Raw genomic sequence first — 18724 nt, forward strand, 5'->3', positions numbered from 1 at the left:
TTAAGAAACAACATGACGACTGAAAGATGAAAGTTTAGTAATAGCCATGTGATCTGCCTTGGCACATTCACAAGCTGTGGCTCTGAATCCTGGCCCTGCGCTGTGTCAGAACTCTTCAGTGAGGTGTCAAAGGTGGGCAGTGTTGGCATGTGCGACCTGATGATGTGCCCGAGTTTGTCTAGGACTGAAGAGAAGGCAGAGAATTGCACAAGAAACCTAGTTTAATAAAAACAATAAAAGCCCAAGCCCCCAAGAACAGCAGAAAAGACTTTTTGAAGATTTCTGCTGGAATAGGGCGAACTTTGATCTATGCAAAAGGACTCATGGCCAGCAAGTTCAGAATTTCTGTAATCAGAAAATGAGAGGTGGACTGGGGGACCAGACTTCTCAAGCAGAGTAGCTACCAGCAGACACTAAGATACAAAACAGAAGTTACATGAAAAGGCAAAGTAAGAGTTGAAGAAGTTTAAAGAGCACAGTGTTTATAAACTTTAATACAGAAAATCTATTTGATATTTATTAAACTTAGTTTCTCCAGCTATGGTTTGGCATTATACAAAGCATCTTAATGACACAGTAGAGTTAAAAAGATCTTTACAAATTGAAATGTGATACCCTTGTCTCCAAATATTTTAATTGCCATAAATTTGTTTAAAAATACACATTAAACGCATGTTTGACACTCTAAACTTTCTATAATCTCAATACCACAAAATACATATAATATACTATACAGATGTGGAAAAATCTAGTTAGTATATAATACTTTGCTCACCATTAACAGCTTTATTATGTGAAATGCACATACTTAGAAATCCTAGCTTTTGAGCCCCAAAGTACCTCTGAAATTTTAATGTATTGCAACAAATAAAAATCACAGTATATAATTGAAATTTTGGTTGAAAATGTCAGATGCCTAAATATTTTGGATAAAAGAAATGTAAAACAAAGATTTGGATCATGTACAAAACAAAGGCATCCTATCAGACAGTAACAGTACCTTTCTGCAAAATCAACAAGGCTTTTATTTTATCAGTGACATTACTTCCCCTCCAAAACCCTCCCCAAATATCAAACTGTTATTCACCAAATAATTTTAATTTCAAATAAGATAAAAGGATTCAATAAATATATAAAGCATTTCCATCCTCCATATACAAAATTTCTTAAAACCATCAAAACGGAGGCTAGATAGAAATTTCCATAACCACGCTAACCAACCTCACATCTGGTCCTCAAAGGTAGTGCCTTTCCAGGCATTGCCCATTGGGCCAGCTTTGTTGGTGAGCCCTCCCACCCCCCTCCCAACCCCAGTACTGTTGAACGCTCATGTCAATGATTTGCCAGGTGTGTGCATCAAGTTATAAAATGGGGACACTTCTTGAACAGCAACAACAAACTCAACAGTATGGATAACCATGGCATAGATATGAAAGGCAGCATTTCCAAACAGGTATTTTCCAGAGAGGAACATAGCAGGTAGAAAGTTCCAGTGGTTAAAAGCTGAAAAGAAACCCCACATGGAAGCAGTAACAGGTCAAAACTGCAGACCACTAGAATTTCTGGGTGGGAACTTTTTTCCCCAATGCTCATTTAGAGAGCTTTTTTGTTTGTTTCTTTTTTAAGAATAGCAATTTATGCTTAGCTGAGCAATGGTGGCACGGAGAGGTCAATGCTGACAGTCCCAAAGTCAGCTTCATTACATGATGTTTAGGCTGCTATTTCAGGATGCTTAAACATCTAGAAGACTTGTTTTAGACTTAACTCTAATGCTCTTAATCTGTGACCAGATTTCATTGAAAGGAAAAGATTTAGATATTTTTCACTGTTTTTCTAAAGACAGTGACTTCTTTTTAATTAACCATGTGGTTCAAATGAAGAGACTCAGCATCTGCTTTACCTACTGGTAATAACTTACTTCCTGTCACTTGCCAGCTTGGTTCTAGGGTCTAGAAGTCTAAACTGAATTTCTCCATTACTGAGTACAGGAAAGATAAGCACACAAAAAAACATGACCAACTTGGCCTCTTCCTCTGGATACTCCAAATCGTTTGATACTTATCTCTTCTCTTAATTTTACTGAATAGCAATCTTAGATGTGCAGCATTACTTATTTTTGGAAAAAATTCTGCCTCTCCAACACATTAATACATGAAATCAAAATGAAATCTGTGCTCCACATAATTAGAGGATATGGGTGATAGGAGTCTACATGAATGTGAAATGCTTTGCTTCCCAATTTACTTAGCTTAAAAAAAAAAAAAATCATCACAATCTGCCTAAAACAGTCATTCCCATTAGATGTTCCTGGGACCCAGAGGCAAACTCCTATAATTCAAATACATAATGAGGCCATTCTGTTCAATTAGCAACTGGAAAATGAAAATCCTACCCACCCTGTAAGAGCCCTATTATACTACAGAAGGGCTCAAATATATTTTAAAAGTTAATTTACTACAAATCATAGTAATTAAGCTTTAACAATCTAAAAGGAATACACATTGCACCCTTGAACATTAATATTCAAGGTGTCAACAAGAAAGTGTCTTAGATCAATTTAATAAATAATGTGGAAATAGTTGCACTAAGCTAAAATACTAAACACACACATTTTTGACAAACTAATTTCATGTTTTCATACATACATACATATATATAAAGTGTGTATGTGTACATAATTTTAAAATCCAAAGCTGCATACCCTCACACCTAGAAGAGCGCACAGCATACCTCTCCACTACACAATGAGGCATCACCGACTGGAGCGACCACTGGCTGCTCTGGAGCTCCACAGTGCTGCCACAGACTCCAGAACTGGAACTTTCATTCAGAACAGGTGCCTTCTGTAGGCTCTTGCTTCACAATGCAAGCTCGCTCAATGAAGATAATTTCCCAAAGTTTCTGTCATTAAATACAAAATGATGCTTGTCTGATTTAGCTGATTAAATCTTTCTTTAATAAAAAGAAACAAACAACAATTAAAAAAACAACAACAACAGTGAGTCTAGTAAAGCCACAAGTGAATGCAAAGTGCAGCCCAGGTGCCTATGGATCCACCAGGGGGAGAGCTACCCAGAGCGCAGGCATGTGTGGGCACGTGCACACGTTACGCTACACTGCTTCTGCACCGGAGAATTACGTCAGTGAGGGTCAACCTTCTCCACTCTTCGGCAACTAAAGCCGAAGATTTATCTAAAGTACTTGTTGCTTATAAACTTAGTTCTTGGCTCCTTGCCCAGGAGAAGGTGGCACTGAGGCAAGAACTGGGCTGAGTGTTCCCCAGCCAGACTGCACCCCGGCTGGACAGTGGAAGCTGAATGGCTTGGAGGGGAGGGCCCCCCACAGCCCAGCCCAGGCTGGGCAGAACTGCTCACTGGCTGCCTGGGAAGTCCAGTGGTATAGGCTGCTGCCTCCTGGCATACAAGTGTGGTTGGAAAGAGCAGTCAACAGAGTGATTTTTTTTAAATAGTTGCTATTTCTATAATTAACTATATATTAAAGTACAAGTCTCAGACGAAGTAAAGTTTTTAGCCACTTGTCAAATTCAGTTTTAAATGGTTCGAGAACACTGAAGACACCTATTGAGGAAGGAGGAATGGTGGCCTATTAGGGGAATCCAAAGTATGTGCTGGAGCAGATGAAGACACAGACAACTTTTGAGGAGATGGACAGAGGAAGGGGAGTGGTGTTTCCACAGACTATTACATTGAAAATTCAATTATTTAGGATAGGATTCTGATCCATTGCCCATTACCATCGTGGGAAAATCCCTCCACAATGAAAAGCTTGAAAAAATTCATTCCATAAGAATTAACACAGTTTTAGAGAGAATTAACTTAGAACAGCACCATAAAACATGCAGGAAATTGTCTTAACAAAAAATCAGTGTGACCCCAGAAACACTCCTGCTGCCTTTCAGGACACACAAGAGATTAGAACACGCTGGAACTCAGAGGTGCCCCACTGGCTGCTGTTGCTGAAAGCATAAAAGCTCGGAGGATACTTTATCCATTTCTAAGATATCACTGCAAATTAAGGAATCAGAGTAAGAGCAACCAGAGAAGGACAGGACATACATCTACTTGATTAACAGGGGCAAGTTTCTTACCAAATAACTACCCTAATCACCAAGAAGTTGTCTTCTTAAGGAAAACTGTTCCTAAAACATACTAGTAAGATTAAGTTAGAAAGATTTCAAAGGCAATTTCTCCAAGGGAAAAAGATTAACTTCAGCATAATTTCTAGATTCCAATCCCCAGTGACATGCAAAAACAGCCGGAGGTACAGAACAGTTAAAAAACAAAACAAAACAAAACAAAAGCTCTGTAAATATGAAGCCACAGGACAAGGAAGGTTCACAAGCTTCAGAAATAAGTGTACAAAAGACTCAAACACAGAGGATTCACTGCACCACTGGGCCTGGGAGTTCTATCCTTTCTTTCCCATTTCAAGCTTTAGCAACCATCTATGAATAGCAGGGCAATCCTTTTTTTTTTTTGTTTTTGTTTTTCCTGATTGGATTAATTCATTTTTGGAATGGGGAGAAGGACAAACTATTTTTTTGGAGCAGCATTACCCAATCAGACTAAGTCATGTAACCAAAGCATTAACTTTTCTGAAATAATTCCTCTTTATGTGACCCTAAACGAAGATTAAAAAAGAGAATTTAACATTACTACTGCCAAAGACCAACCGTAACAGGTGATCTGGTCCTAGTGTAAAACTTCATCTGTAAACAATCCATAGAGTTTTCATTCAAAGGTAAGATTTAAGGCACACCAGACATGATAGGGGCACATGATCGGGGCATGATCGAGGGTACATTTCTCACCTTTGACTCCTATATGCACCTTACAGGGAAAGGTACTTTGAAATACAACTCCTAACAGAGTTGGCTTCGGCTCTACTCTTGCTCCCCTCCCCTGCCCAAGAGAGCTAACAATGAACCAAACAGGTACTTTCCTAGTGTGAATCTTCTGATATCATCAGAAACATAAATCATTGGTGAGGGCCTTCATAGTACAAAAGGAGTCAGTACAAGACAGATTTAAAAGAAGAACTTCATCTCTACCTCAGGCATTACAACCGTAAGTTGTAGAGCAAAAGCACACACAGCAAAGCTCCAGCCCATTCCTGCATTTGTCACTGTATGCTCCCATGAGAGCACCATAATCTAGTGTGGCAAAAACATTTTAAAAATAAGAATTCTGAAGAGAACTTTAACCCTTCAAACATCATCACTGAAAGAGATCAAGGCAGCAGCCCTCAGGAGCTGGATCACCCTTCGTTCCACAGTAACTTACTCTCTTTCAATTAACCATCAAATTATTAGCAACAACAAAGAACACATGGTTCTAATAAAATCCATGAAGTTCAAGATTGTCCATCTACAAAACCCTTTACAAAATATCCTTCTCCTAGAAAGTTTGCCTGCCCTCTTCTGTAATGCATTAAATGCAAGATATAGTCACCTTGTGATTGCTATAGTGTTATTAACACATTCACAGTTCTTGAAATAATGCATACCAAATCAGACACATTTCATCTTCTATCTGTAGAATGCCATCTTCTCATATTTAAATGATTTTTCATGTGTAGAAGAGTATCCTTAATACTAAGCATAAATTCTGCAATAAAATTGTAGTTAAGATTTAAAATAATATCAGGTAGTAGGTGTAGAAAGAACATGTCCATATTTTAGATGAACCCACTCTTACTCTTAGAAGAGCTACCACAAAAAGACATTAGGTAACAAAGCTCCCCAAGTATATAAATAAAAATGCCTACATTAAATTTACGCTAAATTTTCAACAGAGTAAATTTATAGGCAGAAACTACTAAGTTTTAAGCTAGCCCCAATCTGGGAACTTAAAAAAATTAAAATAAATAGAATTTCAATTGATCAGTTATAAATTGCAATTGGAATTTCAATCTTATTACAGATCACCAAAACCATCTTATCAATGTGCTGCAGATTTAAAAACATTTAAATAATTTTTCATATTGGGAATATTAAAGGGCTCAACTGACATCATGGCTTTGGGTCATAAATAACAAGAACACATGAACCAGGGAGGAGAAAACCATTCCTCATTCTTAGTGTCGACTAGGTGGCATGTTATGGCAGTTTTCCTTCGTGATGTGACACAGTGTTGTGGAGAAAATCAGAGGCAACGAGAATGTGTTCAGTTCAAGATATCAACTTGGCATCCTGGCGAAGCCAGTGCAGTCCCTGCCGGGTGTATCGAACTAGGTCTGTCATGATGCTCGCATTAAAGATGAGAGGGCCCATCACTTTATCCAGTTCAGCAAAGAATTCTAGAAAATCAAAAACAGTCATTAAATGATGCACACACTCTCCTGAACCACTGCTTTTAAAATTTTAGTCTAGATTATAAATAGTAGTCAAATGAAGTAAAAAAACCACTCCCTCCTGCACTATATGATGCCCATCCATATTTCAGAACAAACCATTCCCTAGTCTCTTTCAAGTTCTATTATTCCTGTAATCATGAAATGTTTCAAACAGACTGTATGGTTAGGAATTGTTATATATAAAAATGGAATTCTACTGATGGAAATTATCAATTGCTAGTATGCAGTAAACATTACTAAAGTGGAGACAATGTATATATTGTACTATTACTCCAAACAGTCTGTGTACTTCTTTTAAAAAAAGATTTTATTTATTTATTCATGAAAGGCATAGAGAGAGAGGCAGAGACATACGCAGAGGGAGCAGCAGGCTCCCTGCAGGGAGACCGATATGGGACTTGATCCCAGAACCCTGGGATCATTACAAGAGCCAAAGGCAGACGCTCAACCACTGAGCCACCCAGGTGCCCCTGTGTACTGTTTTTGTGTAAGAAGTGAGTGGTACAAGAAACGAGGAGATTCTTTGTACGTTTCTCCATCCCTAAGAGCTCCTTTATGACAGTCTGTCCCCAAACCTTCTGCTGTAATCATATACCATGCAACACTGATAAATTAAATCCCACATTTTAGAGAGTATAATTTAAAAATGTAAAGGATGGAGATCAAAGGATTCTTCCTATTTGAACAAATATAGGTTGATCTGCACGTGAGGTGGGTGCAGAAGAGGAGGAGGGAACGACAGTATCCTAACATTTGATCCCCATGTAGAACTCAGACAGTAAGGAGTTTTTATACGTGCAGAGAAAAGGGGGTCATTCTCATGATAAAGACCTCAGCCTACTCAAATAATCCAAGAAGCAATCAAGGAATTGAAGAGAAAAGGGTCTTCTTTATAGAATTCCAGATAATAAATGCAGATGCAGTATCAGAATAGAAAATTCCAATTTCCTTTTTTTTTTTTTAAGTAGGCTCCAATGTGGGGGTTGAACTCACAACCCTGAAATCAAGAGCTGGATGCCTAACCGGCTGAGCCACCCAGGCATTCTGAAAATTCCTATTTCCTAATGGAATAATGGATGTAGGAAATGACCATCAATCAATGCTAAAACCTAAATTAAGGTTTAATGGGGAATTTTACATCAAATTGATGAGGCTGAAACCTCCTGAATTGTATCAGGGGTCGAATCTTACTATCACTAAACAAGAGGTAAGTATTCATTACACGCCTCATAGTATCATATAATTGGCAATCTAGAGGACCACCTACGAAATGTTATTTCAAATAATGAATCTAATCAAATCTCAAGATAAAACTATCAGTATGAAGGAAATAAGGGAGACAGAGGAGAAGCTAAATGATACTATAAGGAAGGAGTCAGTCAAATCACAATATGACTCATTTTCTCCTCAAAATAAATGGCGCAGCGCCCTGTCCCCTCAAACACCAAAAACTGGAGGAAGAAGACAGACTTTGGAGACTGATGAAGGAATGTTTGGATCCTGTTGGAAACACAGAACTGGAAAGGGGGGAAAAAATAGGTGTATTTGCAACAATAGGGAAACTGGATGGCAGACCAGGTACGAGAAAGGAATTACTGTTAATTTTGGTGACTGTGTTAAAGGCACAGCAATCACTTTCTTGAAAAATCCTTATCACCCAAGGATGCATACACCTAAGTATATTCAGGTGAAACATCACCAATAACTGATATTTGCTTTAAATACTCTGGGGGGCAGGGAGAAAAATATGATTCAGAAAGAAAGAGATGAAACAAGATTAGCAAAATGCGTTGCTAAAGCTGAAGTTGAATGAAAGGTGCACGGGGATTGTTATGCCATTATTTTTCCTGTTGTCAACATCTGAAAAGTACCATACAAAAAAGTAAAAATAAAAAAGAATATTTTAAAAAGGAAAAATTAGCCTAGAAAACTGGCATCAAGGAGAAAAATGGAAAATAAAGCAGGAGTGATTTAATTAGAATTTCTGCTTTGTAACTTTTCCTGAGCAATACAGTTTTAGGAAAGGAGAAACAGGATTTTCTGTTAGATGTTGGGGTTCCTCTTCTACCTTTCACTATTTTCCTTCTTTAGGAATAGGAATCTTTCACCTTCATGTGATTACCTGTTTATATTATAAATATTTAAATGCACTCTGTGAAAAAAAAAAGACACTTGATTTACTAGTATCGTGTTTTTCTACAAAAGATCTACCTGAATAGCTGCCACACACACACATCTGCTACTAACAATGACGAAAATAAAATGGTGTTTATATAGTACTTTTACCTGGGATCTTCTGTTTACTTATTATTTTAAATTTCAAATCCAGTATAGTTGGGGTGCCCTGGTGGTTAGAAATTGATTTTTTTGTGGTCTCCTTTATCATATAGGTTTTCTAATTCACTTAAAAATCCAATATGATTGTGTTTGTTTTTTTTTAAGTTTTATTTTAGTAATCTCTACACCCAACTTAGGGCTTGAACTCACGACCTTGAGACCAAGAGTCACACGCTTCTCTGAATGAGCCAGCCAGGTGCCCCTGAATGTGCTTTCCTATATATTAAATATCTCACATATACAAGATGTCTGCACATAATCCTACGCCTAAGCCAAGTTTACTGTTTACCATCCTAGAGTAGAACATATATTTTATTACTCTTATAATTGGAATTGCACTTAACATGCCAGAACAAAGGCATATGTGTCTTAGGGAAAAAGCTATTTTTTTTAATTTTTTAATTTTTTTTAATTTTTTTTTTTAATTTTTATTTATTTATGATAGTCACAGAGAGAGAAAGAGAGGCAGAGACACAGGCAGAGAGAAGCAGGCTCCATGCACCGGGAGCCCGACGTGGGAATCGATCCTGGGTCTCCAGGATCGCGCCCTAGGCCAAAGGCAGGCGCCAAACCGCTGCGCCACCCAGGGATCCCGGAAAAAGCTATTTTTAAGTTTAGTGTGTGTCACTGGTACAGTGAAAGATATTTTTGACTAAATTCAGTACATATAGTATGACCGGTAAGCAATGATGATTAGGAAACTCTTTACCGCCAACTCTAGACTACATAATAAACCAAATGCAAATCAGACTCTTATTTACGTAGATCATAAAAGTTCCTTTAACAGTTTCATCCTTCAAAGTTTCTCTAGAGACCTTCCTACCTTTCTGCTCTTTGGAAAGCTGTTCAGCTTGGTCCCAAATTTCCGTGGCATAGAGAAAGTTAGATGTAACTTGAACATAGCTGGCTGCCATCTGGTGGATCCTCTGTGGAATGGTCACTGAAGAACCACTTGCTGAAGCACTACTGGCCCCTGAAGAATAATTTCCTGAATTGCCTGGCGACAACTTTGGAGAAACAGGGGAAGGCATCCCAACGGCTTTGCTACACACAGAGAAACAGGAAGCTTATTCATACGAATATGGTGAATAGGATGAAACCAATGTTCTACAGGCTCTTCTTCCATGAAAGCTTTTACAATTTAAAGATTCTTTTAAACCAGAAGAGTTCCCAGAGAAGTACAATTTCTTCTCAGTAAACACTTATAAGGCTCACTAAAGCCCACAGTGAATCATCACGTCTAGACTCTTTGTTTTAATGAAGGACACAACGGCAAAAGAACAAAAGACGACAAAGAAATGACAAGTCACACACCTTGATAGCAGTAGTTCCAAGGCTTAGAAGCTAGATCACCTCACTCCCAGCTCGACACACTTTTCCTCTATTCTGGCATGTAACTAGGTACTTTTCAAGTTGTTTTGTAGCAAGTTGGATGGAATTTGCAATTTAACACAAGAAAATTGTGGTAGACAGGAACATCTTAATTTGATTCCATTATTTCTGGTACTTTCCTTGTTTAACCAAGTTACTCAAAGCTGACAAAGAGGTACAGCTTTTTCAATCAACTGCCGTTATCTCAAGCTTCCTGTCAAATATTTCTAAGAAATACATGCTGAAATCTGACAGGTTCATTTCAGCAGTACTAAAATTTGTGGAAATGTCCAAGGCCATAAAAAAAAAAAAAAAAAAAAAGGAAAATGAAACAAAAGTTGGGGGGACAAAAATGATTTGTTATGAATAGTTTTTTATCTTCACTTTTGGCACCATAAATTTGGTTAGGAAAATACACAAGGGCAAAGACAGAAAGTCAATTAACATAAAAATAATAACTGAACAGAAAAAAATCACAACCCAAAAGCTGTCATGGTAATTTTCCTCCTTTAGGGGGTGATGTGGGATGGAGGAGAAACCATAACTGCACCACTGTTACTAATTTCTGGCAGTGTCAAGACTTGAGTAAAATAAAGCTCACTGATAAAAACCCAAGTAGCTGTAGAAATTAAACTCTAAGAAGGACTCAAATGCTGTCATAAAAACTCATATTTCTACAAATGAAATGTCCCCTCTCTACTCCTTCTAAAACTATGTTCATTACCAATATTTTCAACTTAGTAAAAAATAACTTAGTAAAAAATAAACAGAAAAAAATGAAACTTTAAAAAAATACTTTATTAGAGATGGTTTTCTTTTTTTTTTTTTTTTAAAGTGTCACCTTTCCATTTCTGGAAATTGGGCCCTATCCATTCCACTTTTACACAAAAACAAGTAATTTTGTCACAAAAAAAATATTTTATAAAATAAAATTTACTTACGTTCCCAAGCCAGGTGATGGTGCTTGAGAATTATTGTAAGAATTCTGTGGAAAAATAAAATGTACTTAAATTAAAAAAAAAAAAAACACGACTCCTGAAGAACTATATATATTTAAAAGCAATGGGCTAAACTGCTCTTTAAGAAGCTTTACACATTTAAGAACACAAAGTATAATCATTGAGAGCGAGACAAAGTGTGTGCCTGTGTGTGTAAATGTGCGACAAAGATGTGAGAGCTGGGGGTTCCAGAAGGCTTAAAGCATGCGTAACACTCAGACAAAACCTGAGTCATACTATATGCAAAGGCTGTGAAAGGACGTGACCCATACAGCTTCCCTTAGGCAGAGGTAAGGAACAAGAGACAGAGACCTCGATGGTTTGAGGTCAGGGTAAGAAGTTTATACCTGACATGGCAAAAGCAACAGTAAGTCACTGAAGGGCTCCAACTCAGAACCAGGGGCAGATTTTAAGATTTCTGTGGTGGTGTGAGGAAAAAAACCTAGACATTTTAGGAAACTAATACAACAGTCTAAGGAAGGGTGGTAGTGAAAACAGAATGCTATCTGCGAAGTAGAAACTAGGTCTCCTGATAGAGGTTACATCTACTGAAATATTAGTAAGAGCCCCTGCATATGGCTACACAGATTCTACAATCAGATGTATGTGCACTGAAAAAACATTCCGAGCAATCTCAAACCCATGTGAAAGTTAGTGAACAGTAGCTCCTCTCTCGCGGTGGTAGGCAAAATATGAAGAGGCACTCTGGGGCTGGGACAGGAGACTACCAATCTGTTTCCTAGGCCACGGCCCTTCCTCTTTTCCACACTTACCTTCAGGTGCTCTGTCAGTGTCTTTGAGTACTTCAGAGCATTCTCCTTCTTCAGTTTGAATAGCCTCAGATACAGCAAAGACTGGCATCGCAGGCTAGCCAATGGAAAAGGGAGCTTATTTACCAGCACAGCAGACTCTGGCCACATTTGCACAGACAACTTTTGTATTGTGCAAGAATACAGGACTGGCTCATGTGAACACATACTATAAAGTCAATGACACTAACCCTCGGGTAAAACTGCAAGATGCGTTTATTACGGTGCACACCCAAAGGAGGGTAAGAGACTCAGGGCTACTCTATTTGCTGACAATAAAAAATAAAAACCTCATCCACAAGACACCAACATATCATAACATATGCATTAAAAGAAATCACTGAGAAGCAGAATCTCTATGTCAAATTTTAAATATCTAAAATTAAACAACAAAAACTAGGAAACTCAACTATGCATAGTACATCTCTGATGTGACATATGGGGACCTTACTATGGCTTACAAAAACCTTGCATGATCACCACTGCCTACCTTTCCCTTCTCTCTGGTCTTCTCTTTCATTCCTCAGTCATTCCCAGTTTCTTTCCACTGTCCAGCCCTTGCACATATCCCCCCTACCTGAAGACCAGGTGTCCCTACACTTTACTCTTACAGTTACTATTCTTTTCTCTCAAAAGTACTGAATTCATATACTTGTGTGATGACTTAATTTGTGTCTCCTCACACCAGACACTAGATCCCATGACAAAAAAGACTATGTCAGTTTATCCACAGCTACGTTCCCAGTTGCTAAACCCAGTGCCAGGTAGAATAAATACTTTTAACAAATGATCTGATAATATCTCCCTGGGACCAAGCCAACAAGCCACATTCTTGACTCTGAACAAGCTCAACATTTGCTCCCTAAGGAAAGGTACTTATCACACTTACGTGTGAATAAGGAGCAAGATATCAAAAGAAGAACCCAGAAAAGGGACACTGGGAGTTCTAAGGTCAGATCCCAATGTTTCTGCCGTGAGCATAATGGATCGGAGCTGACAACAACTAAAATCTTTCAGTAGGAATTTTGACTTATTTTCTACTTTACCCATCAAGAATAGATTCATGCCTGGGTTATGAAAGGTTGATTCAAGAATAACTTTCAGAAGGGCACAAACAGCAAAATTTCCCAGGGAACAGCTGGTCATCTAGCAGAGGCTAGGACACAACACTTACCAAAGTACTGTGAGCCTTTTATCTGCAGCTGTAGCATCAGGTGCCAAGTAATTCTTTAGCTTCATAGTGTATCTGTGAGTTAGAGCAACAAATGATACAAAACACAGTACTTCACCTTGATCTTAGGACTTCCTTAGTCCTCAGAACGTTAGAACCCAACCTAAACAAAGGCAAAAATACCCACTGAAGTATCTGGTTCTCCTTATCCCAGGACAAGAAAGGATTAAGACCCTCCATAGCTTTACTGTATACAGCTCTGTCAGCCCCTTCCAAAATGAACCAAAGAAATAATAGTGCCAATGACGGGGCAGCAAGTTTTCCCACTTACTTGATGAGCTCCACTGTCTCTGAATACATAGGGAATGGGGATTTGGATTCCTGAGCATTTTTCTCTAATGCATTCCCACATTCAATGAAAGATACCACAGCATCAAGATAGTATACAGCTTTCTCAAACCTATCAGACTGAAGAAAGGAGAATAAAGGTAATGAGAGATACACTGAGGTACTATGGGAACACAAACAACAAATGAGAATTTAAGTTAATTTGATTAAACAAATGTGAGAATGTTTACATACCAATGCATCTGCATTGTGCTTTAGCTTTTTTGCTTCTTGTAAATAATGGTCTGCTGAATAATTTCTGCAATGTAAATTTTTATAGTAAATAAAAATGGTAAATATTTCCATATTGCTTGTTCATTTTAGTCTTAGCATCCCTCAGTTTTCATGTCCTCAAGTAAAGAAGATGACCTACCACTAAACATTTAGTTCCATGTTTTCTGACAAATGTTTTTATTGGGTTAGGAGCATAACTCCTGTTGACCAACTGGCAAATTTTCTACCTTAGGAAAAGAGAAATCAAGCTCCCTAGTATTAAATGCTAAGTTGTTTGAAAATTTTGGAATAAATGGAATGTGGGTAAGGGAAATAACCTCTTTACGAAATGGAGGAAAACCTCAACACTGCTCTTCCTTATTTAAGAAAGCCCCCATCTTGAACAGTGAGTGGTAGGAGGAGTCAGGTTCTACATGAAGTCATGTTACTCACATCCCCCAGGAGTCATGAAGTTCAGTTAAAGGAGCAATACTTGGACTACCGGGTGCCTTTCAAATTAAAATCCAAATGTTCTGGGGATCACAACACAAGTATGAATTCTTCTGGTCACTGATAGAAATTTAAATGAGTTTCTTATATGCTGACTGGGATGATTTCTTCAATACATAAAAAACATTTCTCTCACCTGTCATCAAAGGCAAGCTTTGTTCTCCGAGGCTTAGAAGCATCAGGAGTTGGTGTAGATGAAGGACAGTTAGAGGAGCTATTTGGAGCCTTTTCCTGACCAAAGAAACATATAACATCGAAAATATAAAATGTTGAATTCGGAGGTGATAAATATTAAACTGAAAATATTTCTTGAACCACTAGTAAAAGGAAACAAAATTCCACTGCCTTTAGTATTTAATTTCCTTGTTACAGAATTTTTAAAATTCAGAATGTAAAAACCCTTTTAACAGAATGGGTCCACTTTATATAACCAAAAATATTCATTCTAATATTAGAGGTCTGGGACACCTGGGTGGCTCAGCTGTTGAGTGCCTGCCTTTGGCTCAGGGCATGATCTCAGATCAGGGATCGAATCCTGCATCGAGCTCCCTGTGAGAAGCCTGCTTCTCCCTGTTTATGTTTCTGCCTTTCTCTCTGTGTCTCTCTCATGAATAAATAAAATATTTTAAAACAAAAGAAAATACTTTGTCCCTGTTCTCAAAATTTTAATAAATAAAGCTTTCCTTGGTTCATATGTGTGAAATAAAAATAAAAATAATAATGATAATAATAATAGCAGAGATCTACTATGTACCAGACACTGAAATAGACACTATTTAAAAACATAAGGAAGGGGATCCCTGGGTGGCTCAGCGGTTTAGCACCTGCCTTCAGCCCAGGGTGTGATCCTGGAGTCCTGGGATCGAGTCCCACATCGGGCTCCCTGCATGGAGCCTGCTTCTCCCTCTGCCTGTGTCTCTGCCTCTCTCTCTCTCTCCCTGGGTCCCTCATGAATAAATAAGATCTTAAAAAATAAAAAATAAAAACATAAGGAAGACACAAACCTACTATCACAATAGCAGTATTGCTTAAGACAAAATTTACTGAAAATTATTGGTCAATGAAAACAGCAATAATAAGATCTAACACTTAATCCATGCTTACTGCCTGCCTACCTGACAGTAAGTTAACTGCATATTGGGCACAGTGGTTAAACCCTTCCACAACCCTCTGGAATGCATACTGCTATTGGGACAGAATAAAGAGCAATGCAAAGGAGGGTAACTTAGCCAAGTTTAAACAGCTTTTAAGTGGCATTCCTGGAATGTGGCTTTTAAATCCAGGTCTGTCACATTTTAAAAGGCTAGCCACTTTCTTAATCTGTATTCTATCTACATAGCCCTTTATGCAGGGACTGATCCTGTCTTTCCAACTGCTTTCCTATACACATTTTCCCACAATAAAACACCAGAAATAAGCAGAATTTATCCTATAAATGCATGAATGTTTCAACATTTAAAAACCCAATTAATATAAAATTAATTTTACTCCTGTGCTTAAAAATCTGAAAAGGAACCAGGTTCCATATATATATATATATATAAAATTTAAAAATTAATGAGCTAAGTATCCATCTTTTTAGGAGTCAGTAAATAGAACAGTAGAGCAGAAAGAAAGACTAAGGAAATCATCAAGACAATAAATTAATGAAATAGAAAACAAAAATAAACCATGCAGAATCAACAAAAACAAAGGCTATTTTTTGAAAAGACAAGTAAAATAAGCTTCTGATGAGCCTGATCAAGGAAAAAGAGAAATGGCATACAGAACTAATATTAAGAATAAAAGGGAAAAAAAAAAGAATAAAAGGGGAATATAAGTAGAGATGTTACTGATATCAAGAGCATAAAAGAAAAAAAGAACATAAAAGACTGTAATGAACAACTTTATGCCAACATATTTTGAATATTTGATAATATGACTATGTAGAGAACATAAGATAAAAAGTATATGTGGGATCCCTGGGTGGCGCAGTGGTTTGGCGCCTGCCTTTGGCCCAGGGCGCGATCCTGGAGACCCGGGATCGAATCCCACATTGGGCTCCGGTGCATGGAGCCTGCTTCTCCCTCTGCCTATGTCTCTGCCTCTCTCTCTTTCTCTCTCTGTGACTATCATAAATAAATAAAAATTTAAAAAAAAAAGTATATGTAATTTTGGTTTTCCATATTACCTAATTTTTCTTTAGTTAAAATAAGAAAAAACGTATTTTCCAACTAAATTATAGATTCTTCCTTAATAAACCCATATGTAATTGCCTAAATTGGAAATTGCCAAAACTAACATTAACAACTCTAACAGTTGGGCAGCCTGGGTGGCTCAACGGTTTAGCACCTGCCTAAACCCAGGGTGTGATCCTGGAGACCCGGGATTGAGTCCCACGTCGGGCTCCCTGCATGGAGTCTGCTTCTCCCTCTGCCTGTGTCTCTGCCTCTCTCTCTCTGTCTCTCATGAATAAATAAATAAAATCTCAAAAAAACATTCTAACAGTTACATGCCCTAAGATGTTGAAATCAAAGTAGTCAGTGCCTATATTTTATATTGTCAATAACAGAGTACCAAATAACTACATTTGATCCAACAAATATTTCCTGATTACCTATTAAGTCAGAAAATGGAGAAAACCTAGAACAAGATACAAATCCCTGCTTTCAAGGACCTGACAAGCCAATAAAGGGAGACAGTTTTACCTGTGAGATCGCAAAAGCCAAATGAACAGGTGAGCTCATTTAAAGAATACATTTAAAAGCAGAGGAGTGGGGGGATGGTGCTTGGGTGATTCAGTGAGGCCTCTGACTCTTGATTTCAGCGTGGGGTTATGATCTCGGGGTTGTGGGACTGAGCCCCATAATGGGCTCTGCACTCAGCAGGAAGTCTGTTTGAACTTCACTCTCCCCTGCCCCCACTTGGGTACTCTCTCTCTCTCTCAAATAAATCGAGAGACAGAGAGAGAGAGACAGAGACAGAGAGAGAGAGAGAGAGAGAGAGAGAGAGAGGGAGAGGGAGAAATCCTACAGGTAAAGGATGGAAAATAGAGAAAGCCAATTAGCAAGCAGACACAGAACTAGGACGGTGAAGGAGACCACAAGGACACTTAAGTTCCTTAAGGACACTAGGACTAACTCTCTAAGCTACTAGAGAAGGGTGTCTACCTGGAGAAAAAGTCATCTGTATATCTCAATTTGAGCCACTGTTCATAATTAAAATCAACTCAATCTAAAAGACTTAAACTACCACACTTAATAAGCATGAGTAACTATATTTAATGATCAATTTTTTTCAACTCTCAAAACTTTGCTTACTCAAGTCACAAATAACAACCCAGTGAATTCTTAAAAATCTATTCTTAAAACTCGGGCAGCCCGGGTGGCTCAGCGGTTTAGCGCCGCCTTCCGCCCAGGGCGTGATCCTGGAGACCCGGGATCGAGTCCCGCGTCGGGCTCCCTGCATGGAGCCTGCTTCTCCTGCTGCCTGTGTCTCTGTCTCTCAAGAATAAATAAATAAAATCTTAAAAAAAAAACAAAAACTACGTATTTTCCTAGTTTTGTTGGAGCGTTTGCTCCTGATCAAAACGGTTTAGAAATGCAAATAACCGAGAAAACAAAGCGAGAGTGAGAATCTAATAAAACAGACCCCTGAAAAAGCTTCTGCGATCCAATTCTCCATCCATAAATATGAAGAATATTCCTCTACATTATGATCATGCCCTGGAAATAGTTCCCGTGCTACCTCAGCTAAAGAATTTTCTCTGTTTCACGAATCTAAGCCAAATTGGTTACTTTCTCACTTTGTGTAATACACTTGCTTGTAAAATCTAATTCTAAAGAATCTGAAGCCAATTTCAAGCCACAGACAACTCGATCCTAACAACTGGAGTAATTTATAAGTAGATCAGTATCAACTACTTTCTTCCAAAACCAACTTTTCCAATTAAGGGTTTCTGTCTTAATTAGTATGCACGTGGCCAGGTGAAACATTGCTTTTACAGTCTCAGACCAACCCCGTACATTTATTATCAAGATTATGACATTCTCAGAGCAAAAATGCACAGGTCTATAAATTTAATGAGAGCTTTACAAGACTGTCAAAGCAGTGTCACCTTGGAGAATTCCTGTGGCAATGAGAGTACTTTTCAGAAGGCTCAGAGTCCCAACGCCTCACCTTGACCTCCTTGGAGCTACTGGAGGTCTTCCCCTCAGTCTTCTTCTGCTTGGATGTGGAGGAGCTGTTCCTGCTGCTCGCACTGTTCTCTTTGTTGCTGTTAGCACCGGACTTTAATGATGATGACTGACTAATAGTCCTCTTCCGAGAGCCATGCTCTGGTTTGGGGTCTTTTGAAGGAACGGGCCCAGCAGGAGACGGCAACAAATCCTTTTCTTTTGCAGCACTTTGCTTAGATGACCTGCCAAACCAAACAAATGCTCTCACTTTTCCACCAAGTCATATAGGGGTGATAGATTTTTTTTTTTCTTTTTCTCTTTGCCTGCTCTCAAAACAAGTCTGTTTCTCCCTGAGTACTAGGACACATGGTTTCTAACAAAACAAAGTTGAGGGCA

At 38.3% G+C, this 18724-nt stretch overlaps 1 protein-coding gene across 3 annotated transcripts in view; it reads right to left on the bottom strand.

Moving 5' to 3' along the window:
- Positions 1-465: 465 nt before the first annotated feature.
- AFF4 (AF4/FMR2 family member 4) overlaps positions 466-18724 on the bottom strand; it is an 88012-nt gene continuing 69753 nt past the window's right edge. For all 3 annotated transcript variants that reach the window (XM_038552148.1, XM_038552147.1, XM_038552146.1), the window contains 9 exons: positions 18330-18570; positions 14308-14402; positions 13644-13707; positions 13393-13529; positions 13065-13136; positions 11855-11948; positions 11025-11068; positions 9536-9756; positions 466-6318 (listed from right to left, as the gene is read on the bottom strand). In XM_038552148.1, coding sequence (XP_038408076.1) covers positions 6191-6318; positions 9536-9756; positions 11025-11068; positions 11855-11948; positions 13065-13136; positions 13393-13529; positions 13644-13707; positions 14308-14402; positions 18330-18570 — 1096 coding nt within the window. In that variant the 3' untranslated portion in view covers positions 466-6190. The remainder of the gene's footprint in view (positions 6319-9535; positions 9757-11024; positions 11069-11854; positions 11949-13064; positions 13137-13392; positions 13530-13643; positions 13708-14307; positions 14403-18329; positions 18571-18724) is intronic.

The sequence above is a fragment of the Canis lupus genome, chromosome 11, assembly GCF_011100685.1.
Source record: "Canis lupus familiaris isolate Mischka breed German Shepherd chromosome 11, alternate assembly UU_Cfam_GSD_1.0, whole genome shotgun sequence".
Lineage (NCBI taxonomy): Eukaryota > Metazoa > Chordata > Mammalia > Carnivora > Canidae > Canis > Canis lupus.